The 11,543-nt window shown below is 46.9% G+C and overlaps 1 protein-coding gene across 1 annotated transcript; it reads left to right on the forward strand.

Moving 5' to 3' along the window:
- The first annotated feature begins 2,320 nt into the window (after nt 1-2,320).
- Nucleotides 2,321-7,784, forward strand: bhmt (betaine--homocysteine S-methyltransferase). The gene is made up of 8 exons (XM_021590680.3): nt 2,321-2,795; nt 3,287-3,419; nt 3,630-3,742; nt 4,253-4,444; nt 4,623-4,770; nt 6,296-6,478; nt 6,621-6,849; nt 6,950-7,784. The coding sequence occupies exons 1-8, from the start codon at nt 2,766-2,768 to the stop codon at nt 7,128-7,130; spliced, it is 1,209 nt and encodes a 402-aa protein (XP_021446355.2). The 5' UTR covers nt 2,321-2,765; the 3' UTR covers nt 7,131-7,784.
- The last annotated feature ends 3,759 nt before the right edge of the window (nt 7,785-11,543 follow it).

Genomic DNA, 11,543 nt, shown 5'->3' on the forward strand with positions numbered 1-11,543 from the left:
TCACCACCAAGACCTCCCGATCGCCGGTGTCGTAATTTCTCCCCGTGGGGGACAGTTTCTTGGAGAAGAAAGCACAAGGACACACTTTGTGATAAAATCCCCCCACGTCTACCTCAACCACAAAAGGTAGCATGGGATCTGGGTGTTTCAGCAAGGGGACGGTGGTGAAACACCCCTTGAGGAGACGAAAGGCCTCATCGGCTGCTGCAGGCCAACCCAACCTATGAGGCCCACCCTTGAAGTGGCTCGTAGTGACCAGACATCGTGCTGAGCGCCATCTTCCACTCATGCCCCTCCCGGATGCGAATGAGATTGTAGGCACTCCCAGGTCCAGTTTGGTGAAGAACCGGGCCCAATGGAGCTGCTCGATGGCTGATGGCACCAGTAGGAGAGGATACCGATACTTTGTGGTGATGTCACATTAATCGATACAAGGACGTAATCCTCCCTCCTTCTTGGCCCCCTAAGAGTAAACCAGCCGATGCAGGGGACGTGGACCTGTGGATGAAACCCTGTAGGAGTGCCTCTTGAATGTTGTCCTCCATGGCCTGGGTCTCAGCCACCAACAGATGGTAGTTGCATCTGCGCGGAGGTGTAGCACTGGAAAACAAGTCAATGACACAGTCCCAGGGGCAATGAGGAGGGAGACAGGTAGTGCGGGTCTTGGAGAATACCTCCCTTAGATACTGATATTCCTTTGGGATGTTGGGCTGGAGGGCAACCATAGGACTCTCAACCGATGTGGAACCACAGGGGACAGGGAAGCAGGTCTTCCGGCATTCAGGTGACCAGACGGTGATTCTCATCCTCGACCATGAGATGGTAGGGTTATGGAGTTGAAGCCAAGGTAGGCAGAGGATGATCTTGTGAACTGGTGATGAAGAAGGGGATGTTTTCCTGGTGATTGGGCTCCACGGTGCGGGTGAGTGGTTGGGTGATGTGTGTGTGATGGTTCCGGATCCTAGAGGTCGACAGTCGAGACCTTGAACCGGAAAAGGAGAGGAGAGCAGGTAGGTAGTAATATTGAGAGAGGAGGCAACGGTCCGATCCATAAAGTTCCCCGTGCCGCCGGAATCCACTAAAGCTGTAGACACAGGGCATGAGGGACAGTCAGCCAGAGTGATGGGTACTAAAATGAGTCTAACAGGAAGAGCAGTAGATGGAATACTCACTCCTGGTCCAGGGTATGTAACATCACGTGACCGGCTCTCTGCTCTAGTGGATCCCGGATACTGAAGTAATGGACACCGCTGGCACGTGTGCCTTCCCTGGCCACAGAACGGACAGAGCCCCAGCTGTATCCATTTGAGTCGTTCCTCCACAGGAAGGCATGTGACCCCTACCTCCATGGGTTCAGGCTCTGATCCTGAACACTCCCCGAAGGATGGAGAGAAGCAATGAAGGGGAGGGGAGGTTATCCAGACAGATGGCCATCGCAATGAGTGCGTCCAGGGTGATATTATCTCGGCAGGCCAGTTCCGTCTGGGCCTCCTTGCGCAGACCTCTTCTAAATAACGTGCTCAGCGTCGGCTCATTCCATCCACTGGAAGCTTCTACTGTCCGGAAGGTAAGCTACGGCATTTGGATGGTGTCCCGTCATATTTCTCCAGGAGGGATAGACGGGCATGACTGACCTGAGCGGGTTGCTGAATGGGCTGGTGCGCTGACTCCTTGGGTAGACTGGCTCTAGAATATCCTCCACTGTTGAGACGTTGTAGACTGCTGAGAACATCTTCCATGGACGTCCCCAGTTGAGCCAGCTGATCATGGTGTTGACGAAGACGACCTTGTTCATCAATCGTCTGGGAGATGTCCGGTTGTCCTGCTGCATCCATATTTTGAGTTGGTATTCTGTAATGACGGGGCAGTGTATCAGAAGAAGGGGAAACATTTTAATAAAACACCAAAACCAAGAGCACAACACTAACATAAGGCAGATCTCCACTGTTCCTGATATTGTGTCATTTTGGAGCCACTTTTATTGTAAATAAGATTCCAATATGTTTCTGAACACTTCTACATTCATGTGGATGATATCATGTTTACGGATAATCATGAATGAATCGATAATAATAATGAGTGAGAAAGTTACAGATGCACAAAGATCATGCCGCAAAAAAACATGCTAACCTCGTAACATTTGTATTGTAACAGAATGTGGAAAAAGGGAAGGGGTCTGAATACTTTTCCGAATGCACTGTATACACTTTTCTGCCGAGACACGATTTTAAGATCAGAGTGACACCAACGACTGTATATATGAATGGACAAAGCCATTGATCACATGACACCATTCATTCCTATGTAATGGCTCAATAGCGCATTGAAGCCAAATGAAGTCGGTTAAGATGGCCTCTCATGGAGACATAACATGCTCAGTTTGAACTACTCCAGTAAGTGACGTTGCAGGCTTGCTCAGTGCTCCCCCCTCTCAATGAGGAATTTGGTTCTTGTTTGTTGTTCATGTAGTGAAAGGGCTTTATGAAATAAGGTATTTCTGTCTTTTCCATTTTTTCCATTTTAGAATAAGGCTGTAAAAAAGTGAAGGGGTCTGAATGCTTTTCGAATGCACTGTAGATGCAGAGAAAAATAGATTATTTAACAAGCAGGAGCAGGCGGATCTGTGTGACTGTGAGTGACATCAGTGCACACCACACCCCTCCTTCGGCATATAAAGGCAAACGGGTCATGGTATCAAACCCTCTCCAAATCTAGAGGAAGCCTGTGTTTGAGAAGGAGTGTCTCAAGTACAAGTGCAATCACCAATGATCATGGCACCAGCTGGAGCTAAGAGAGTAAGTCGAGACTTAATATGACCATCATTATGGCTGTAAAGGCATGCATGCCTATTGCGTAATACACTTAGCCTTTTGCAGAACTATTGCAGATGTGCTAATGTATGTAATGCTTTGGTGTTAAGAGTATGTTATTATAGGGATCACAATGCTTATTTTAGTTCTAACTTCATCTGAACCCCTTGGTCTTGTTTGGTGCAATATATTAATAAAAATCCATTGTGCATGCTTCATTTACTTTGGTTAACATAGAATAGTCTGACTTCTACTACAACTCTATTATATAACCTTAGATCAGCGTTTCCTAAACTCGGTCCTCGGGACCCCATGGGGTGCGATGTTCTCCCATTGGTGTCCCCAGGACCCAGTTTGGGAAACAATGCGATCGTCTACCCGTTGCGTATTTTATTCGGAGAGCTTTTTACGCATTTATTGCGGGTGCATATTTCATACTTGTAAAAGGGAGAGCTAATTATGCAATGTTTGTGCAGAACATTCTGGAGCGCCTGGATGCAGGCGAGATTGTTATTGGGGATGGAGGTTTCGTCTTCGCCCTGGAGAAGAGGGGCTATGTGAAGGCGGGTCCCTGGACTCCTGAGGCTGCCGCCGAGCACCCCGAGGCTGGTAAACGATATCTAATCTTTGGCTCCCTGGACCCTGTGCACCAGTCATAGGCTAGCCTACATAGCATTTAGTTTAGCGAAGCCTCTCCAACTTGTACATCAGACGCACATTTTTCAACCAGCTGAAGTTGAGAGAGCGTGAAGTCGCGAAGTTGTAAATACTCAGCAAATAGCCATATGAGTGAGTGACACTTACTCTTCTCATTTCCAGTGAGACAGCTGCACCGAGAATTCCTGCGGGCGGGGTCAAATGTCATGCAGACTTTCACCTTCTACGCCAGCGACGATAAACTGGAGAACAGGGGTAACGCTCAGCGCTTCACTGTGAGTATCCGTCTGCAGCTGTTGGGAAAACTCACCAAGAGGAAGAAATAAGATTGCCAGACCCCATTCTACTGTTACAGTTTGGCCATGCATTTCTAAGCAAGATTGTTCAATGACTGAATGGGATAAGAGTTTATAAAAATAATTATTCCATCTGTAAATCAGGTTTCCTATACATCTCTCGAAGCCTGTTCTTCTGTTCAGCACTGATTTATTTCCCAACTTGGTGTTTAACCTACTTGGCAGGTTTCACAATGGTGATGTAGAAGACATTGGGTGTGTTCCTCTGCCCAGGCGTTGCTGATGCCTGCCAGATCTTACAATGCCTGGTTAGGTATTTTTTTGTATCAGCTAATCATGTCGTATGTTATAGCAATCTGTCAGTCAATCACGTGACACTGAAACATTGGTTGACGCATGCAACGTCTGAGCAGGGGAACACAACCATTGTAGGCTACCTCAAACTACATCAATAGGGTTGTACACTCATCAATATTTGATTGACACCAGGGCACACAAATCAACGAGGCCGCCTGTGACCTGGCCAGGGAGGTTGCCAATGAGGGTGACGCGATGGTGGCGGGCGGGGTCTCCCAGACCCCCTCTTACTTGAGCTGCAAGTGCGAGGACGAGGTCAAGGGCATCTTCAAGAGGCAGCTTGATGTCTTCGTCAAGAAGAACGTGGATTTCATGATTGCAGAGGTAGGAATGGCATGATGTACGCACATATAGTAGATCCACTTCTTGCCCACATGGCATACTGCTACCGTAAATCTGATTTTGACCTGACCGATTCTACGTGCAATGGATTTTCACTTGGACAATGCTGGTTTCTGTATTGCTTGGGTTGTCACTTTTTTTACCCTGTGTGTTTGTGCAGTACTTTGAGCATGTGGAGGAGGCAGAGTGGGCCGTGCAGGTGCTGAAGACCTCAGGCAAGCCAGTGTGTGCCTCTCTTTGTATCGGCCCTGACGGAGACCTCAACGGAGTCAGCCCTGGAGACTGTGCCGTCCGGCTGGTCAAAGCTGGTATGGGACTTCATTTAGATATATATATATATATATATATATATATCTCTATCTCTATCTCTCAGCAAAAAATAAATGTTGCTTTTTCAGGACACTGTCTTTCAAAGATCATTCATAAAAATCCAAATAACTTCACAGATCTTCATTGTAAAGGGTTTAAACACTGTTTCCCATGCTTGTTCAACGAACCATAAACAATTAATGAACATGCACCTGTGGAACGGTCGTTAAGACATTAACAGCTTACAGACAACAGGCAATTAAGGTCACAGTTATGGCAACTTAGGACACTAAAGAGGCCTTTCTACTGAATCTGAAAAACACCAAAAGAAAGATGCCCAGGGTCCCTGCTCATCTGCGTGAACGTGCCTTAGGCATGCTGCAAGGAGGCATGAGGACTGCAGATGTGGCCAATAAATTGCAATGTCCGTGCTGTGAGACGCCTAAGACAGGGCAGACAGCTGATCGTCCTTGCAGTAGCAGACCACATGTAACAACACCTGCACAGGATCGGTACATCCGAACATCACACCTGTGGGACAGGTACAGGATGGCAACAACTGCCTGAGTTACACCAGGAACGCACAATCCCTCCATTAGTGCTTAGACTGTTCGCAATAGGCGAGGCTGGACTGAGGGCTTGTAGGCCTGTTGTAAAGCAGGTCCTCACCATACATCACAGGCAACAACGTCGCCTATGGGCACAAATCCACCGTCGCTGGACCAAAACGTGCTCTTCACTGACAAGTTGGGGTTTTGTCTCACCAGGGGTGATGGTCGGATTCACATTTATCGTCAAACTAATGAGCGTTACACCGAGGCCTGTACTCTGGAGCGGGATCGATTTGGAGGTGGAGGGTCCGTCATGGTCTGGGGCGGTGTGTCACAGCATCATCGGACTGAGCTTGTTGTCATTGCAGGCAATCTCAATGCTGTGCGTTACAGGGAAGACATCCTCCTCCCACATGTGGTACCCTTCCTGCAGGCTCATCCTGACATGACCCTCCAGCATGACAATGCCACCAGCCATACTGCTCGTTCTGTACGTGATTTCCTGCAAGACAGGAATGTCAGTGTTCTGCCATGGCCAGCGACGAGCCCTGATCTCAATCCCATTGAGCACGTCTGGGACCTGTTGGATCGGAGGGTGAGGGCCATTTCCCCCAGAAATGTCTGGGAACTTGCAGATGCTTTGGTGGAAGAGTGGGGTAACATCTCACAGCAAGAACTGGCAAAGCTGGTACAGTCCATGTGGAGGAGACGCACTGCAGTACTTAATGCAGCTGGTGGCCACACCAGATACTGACTTGTGACCCCCCCCCCCCCTTTGTTCAGGGACATTATTCAATTTCTGTTAGTCACATGTCTGTGGAACTTGTTCAGTTTATGTCTCAGTTGTTGAATCTTATGTTCATACAAATATTTACACATTAGGTTTGCTGAACATAAACACAGTTGACAGTGAGATGATATTTATTTTTTTGCTGAGTTTATATACACATACACTCTCTCTCTCTGCCAATAGGAGCCAATATTGTGGGCATCAACTGTCACTTTGACCCTATGACCTGTGTGAAGACGGTGAAAATGATGAAGGAGGGTGTGGAGAAGGCGGGGCTGAAGGCCCATTACATGGTCCAGCCTCTGGCCTTCCACACCCCTGACTGCAACTGCCAGGGATTCATCGACCTGCCAGAGTTCCCCTTCGGTACGTACACAGATCTCCATCGCCATCTCTCTCCTGCCCACTAGTTCGTCTTTCTCTGTTTCTCTTTCCTCCTTCCTTTCTCCTAATTTCTCTTCCCTTTTCCAACTCCCTCTCTCTGACTGCATGTCTGTCTCTCCCCCAGGTCTGGAGCCCAGGATTCTGACCAGGTGGGACATGCACAAGTACGCCAGAGAGGCCTTCAACGTTGGCATCCGTTTCATCGGTGGCTGCTGCGGCTTCGAGCCCTACCACATCAGGGCTGTGGCTGAGGAGCTGGCCACAGAAAGAGGCTGCCTGCCCGCTGCCTCAGAGAAGCACGGTAACTGGGGTGCTGGTCTGGAGATGCACACAAAGCCATGGGTCCGTGCCAGGTAAGGAGACCGTATACACATGTCTGGAGTATACATTTGACCTTTTACATTTTCAATCCCCCACCTCTCCCTTCCCCCTCTGTTCCTCTCTCTCCCCCAGGGCTCGCCGTGACTACTGGGAGAAGTTGAAGCCAGCATCCGGCCGTCCCAGGTGTCCCTCCATGTCCACCCCTGATAGCTGGGGTGTCACCAAGGGCCATGCCGACCTGATGCAGCACAAAGAAGCCACCAGCCAGGAAGAGCTCAAGCCCCTGTTTGAGAAGGCCAAGGCCAGCCACTGAGCACTCCTTCTGGGGTAGGAGAGGGAGGTGGAGCCCCCTGGAGGAAAACCAAAGGAGTGGTGTGTTGTGGTTTGATAAAGGCAGAGGGGAGAACTCTCACACATTCCCTTTTTAAAGAAGTTTACATATCAAAAATAATTAGATGGAAGTCTTATTGTTCTGTTTTGATTTCTAGGACCATCTTCTTGTGAACCAAAAGTTATTCTTATGATTTCATTCAGATTTGCAGCATCTCTAGATGGTATAGCTCCATTGTATTCTCTTCTGTAATAATTCTAAAGTGATTATGGTATATATGCATCTAATTTCTAAATAACTGGATTTCAAACTTGATATGTGCCTTGCTCAAATATAATGTGACAGCAATCATCGAGCCATTGATACGTACTGTGAGTTAAACAAACCAAAACGTTGCCCCCGGTGGTGTGTCCCACATACCTCCAGAGTGTGCTGCTGATCTTGTGACTATTGAAACGCATAAGATTAGAAATAAAAGTGAAAGCGTGTTACCGACACTACTGTGACCACAATGTTAAATAGCTGGTAAAGAATGTAGCATAGCCTAGTTACATCTAGTGCCCAGAAAATATCTATACCAAATGAAAGTTGACTTCATAACTGTAGTTTGATGCAATAAACTTCCACTTGACCTTGTATGTGATGACATTTCTTCATTGTGTGGGGTATCCTGTGTTTTGAAACCTCAAACCATTGTGGCCACAAAGTACTAAAGTACCAAAGTACTTTACATACACAGAATACCAAGATAAAACTATTGAAATAAAGACAATCGCAGCAAAATCTGAATTGATTTATTTCCAAAACATTATTGTAAATGTTTCTAAAATTACAAATAACCAAATAGCTTCAAAGTACAATCCAAATGAGTATGAAAAAGCTATTTCACTGTCATTCTACCCTTAGTCCTGCAAGACTATTCAATAATCCTGCAGGTTCTGTTGGATTCCTGCAAGAATTTACCTGACCCTGCAGGAATTACTTTGGCTGCATTTACACAGGCAGCCCAATTCTGATCTTTTGTCCACTAATTGGTATTTGGACCAATTACATCTTTTTAGAGCTGATCTGATTAGTCAAAAGACCAATGAGCGGAAAAAAGAATATCAGCGTTACATCTGCTCCTGCCACGCCCTCTACTTCTCATCCTGTGTCTCCCTAACCTGCCACCACTCCCCCAGTACCACTCACCCAGTGCTCTCTCCCTCTCCGTGTATGTAATTGTGTGTGGAGACAGGTGTGCTAGAGGCGGAGCAGATCACCACCAGCTGCAACCTGTTCCATGATCAAGGCCTCTACAAATACTCAGCCCTGCCACTTCCACACTGTCAGTTTGTAGTCTCTGCTCAGTCAGTCTGCGGTTCTAGCCGCTTGTTCCTGCATAGAGCTTGTTATCCCGTTGTGCCTGTTTTTCCCTAGCCTGACACTGCTTTTCTCTCTGCTACAATTCTGGCAGCTCTGACTCTGTTCCCTTTTTTCCAGTCCCTCGTCTTGTGAGCCATGCTTCCCTGCCCTGGACCCCCACTCTACTGCTTCCTTGGATTCCGCTCCAGACCTGCTTACCCTGCCCTTACTCCCCTTGCCTCAGTTCCTGGTTCCCTGCTACCTGGCCTGCACCCCACCCCCACTCCCTCCCGCTTTTCAATAAATACCTTAGCTACCTTATCCCTGTCTCCTCGTCTGAGTCTGCACTTGGGTTCACCTGCTCCGCCCTGCGTTACAGCCAGAATTGGGCTGTCTGTGTAAATGCAGCCCAAGTCCTGCAGGAATATCAAACATTCTGTCAATTCTGCTCCTACAGTTCCTGCAGTAATTTACCTGGGATGTGCAAGATCCTTTTTCCTGCATGATAAGAGAAATTCCTGAAGAACAGCCGTTGCCTTGACTTCTGACAGCAACATCTATAAACATTTTCCTGCGCGATTTCATCAAGCCTACAATATTCTTATAGGTCACCTACACAATTAATTCACAAAGGCAAACATTCCTCTTTTAGTTTTCAGAATGTTGATATTTTTGTTATCTGCAATTTTACAGGGTATGCATTCTCTCTCTACCTAACTGTGTCATTAAAGGCTGCGTTTACACCAGGGGAAAACGGCTCCCCCCTCTCATTGAAGCCACGGATGTTCAAGGCCGACAGTGGTACTGCAGGCGTTGTTTGCAGAAAACAGGATCCCCCCATTATTGTGAATGGAAAAGTGACTATCTTCATGGTCAATCTTAGTGTAAATAAAAACAAAAATGCAAGACAATCATGGTACAAATAATTGCTTCTAACACACCAGATATATGTCCTTGAACCGATTATTTAAAATTCACACACAGAAGATTCCATTCTCTATATTTTTTCCTCACCATCTTAAATAAGCATGTCCCATTCAAAAAATGTAGAACCAGGAACAGATATAGCCCTTGGTTCACTCCAGACCTGACTGCCCTTGACCAGCACAAAAACATCCTGTGACGTACTGAATTAGCATTGAATATCCCCTGCGATATGTAACTTTTCACAGAAGTTAGGAACGCAAAGGCTAGCTTTTTCAAACAGAAATTTGCATCCTGTAGCACAAACTCCAAAAAGTTCTGGAACACTGTAAAGTCCATGGAGAATAAGAGCACCTCCTACGTGCTGCCCACTGCACTGAGGCTAGGAAACACTGTCACCACCGATAAATCCACTATAATTGAGAATTTCAATAAGCGTTTTTCTACGGCTGGCCAAGCTTTCCACCTGGCTACCCCTACCCCGGTCAACAGCTCTGCACCCCCCACAGCAACTTTCCCAAGCCTCCCCCATTTCTCCTTCACCCAAATCCAGATGCTGATGTTCTGAAAGAGCTGCAAAATATGGGCCCCTACAAATCAGCCGGGCTAGACAATCTGGACCCTCTGTTTCTAAAATTATCCACTGCAATTGTTGTAACTAGCCTGTTCAACCTCTTTTTCGTATCGTCTGAGATCCCCAAAGATTGGAAAGCTGCCGAAGTCACCCCTCTTCAAAGGGGGTGACACTCTAGACCCAAACTGTTACAGACCAATATCTATCCTACCCTGCCTTTCTAAGGTCTTCGAAATCCAAGTTAATAAACAGATCACCGAACATATCGAATTCCACCATACCTTCTCCGCTATGCAATCTGGTTTCCGAGCTGGTCATGGGTGCACCTCAGCCACGCTCAAGGTCCTAAACGATGTCATAACCACCATCGATAAAAGACAATACTGTGCAGCCGCATTCATCGACCTGGCCAAGTCTTTTGAATCTGTCAATCACTACATTCTTATCGGCAGACTCAACTGCCTTGGTTTCTCAAATGACTGCCTCGCCTGGTTCACCAGCTTCTTCTCAGACAGAGTTCAGTGTGTCAAATCGGAGGGCATGTTGTCCGGACCTCTGGCAGTCTCTGTGGGGGTGCCAAAGGGTTCAATTCTCGGGCCGACTCTTTTCTCTGTATACATCAATGATGTCGCTCTTTCTGCTGGTGACTCTCTGATCCACCTTTACGTAGACAGCACCATTCAGTATACCTCTGGCCCTTCTTGGGACACTGTGTTAACTAACCTCCAGACGAGCTTCAATGCCATACAACTCTCCTTCCGTGGCCTCCAACTGCTCTTAAATACAAGTAAAACGAAATGCATGCTCTTCAACTGATCGCTGCCTGCACCTGCCCACCCGTCTAGCATCACTACTCTGGACGGCTCTGACTTAGAATATATGGACAACTACAAATACCTAGATATCCTACCGATCCTTGATTTCGGCAATGTCATTTACAACACTCTACTCAGCAAATTGGATGCAGTCTATCACAGTGCCATCCGTTTTGTCACCAAAGCCCCATATACAACCCACCACTGCGACCTGTATGCTGTTGTTGGCTGGTGCTCTCTTCATATTTGTTACCAAGCCCACTGGCTCCAGGTCATCTATAAGTCTTTGCTAGGTAAAGCCCGGCCTTATCTCAGCTCACTGGTCACCATAGCAGCATCCACACGTAGCATGCGCTCCAGCAGGTATATTTCACTGATCACCTCCAAAGCCAATTCCTCCTTTGGCCACCTTTCCTTCCAGTTCTGGAGACTCATATATCCCTCCCTAACTTTAAGCATCAGCTGTCAGAGCATCTTACAGATCATTATAGCTGTACATAGCCCACCTGTAAATAGCCCATCCAACTACCTCATATTGTAAAAAAATGTATTCTCCTTTGCACCCCACTATCTCTACTTGCACATTCATTTTCTGCACATCTATGACCCCAGTGTTAAATTGCTAAATTGTAATTACTTCACCACTACGGCCTATTTATTGCCTGACCTTCCTAATGTTACTTCATTTGCACACACTGTATATAGACTTTTCTATTGTGTTATTGACTGTACGTTTGT

The sequence above is a fragment of the Oncorhynchus mykiss genome, chromosome 29 (assembly GCF_057628025.1).
Source record: "Oncorhynchus mykiss isolate SJ-2025 chromosome 29, ASM5762802v1, whole genome shotgun sequence".
Lineage (NCBI taxonomy): Eukaryota > Metazoa > Chordata > Actinopteri > Salmoniformes > Salmonidae > Oncorhynchus > Oncorhynchus mykiss.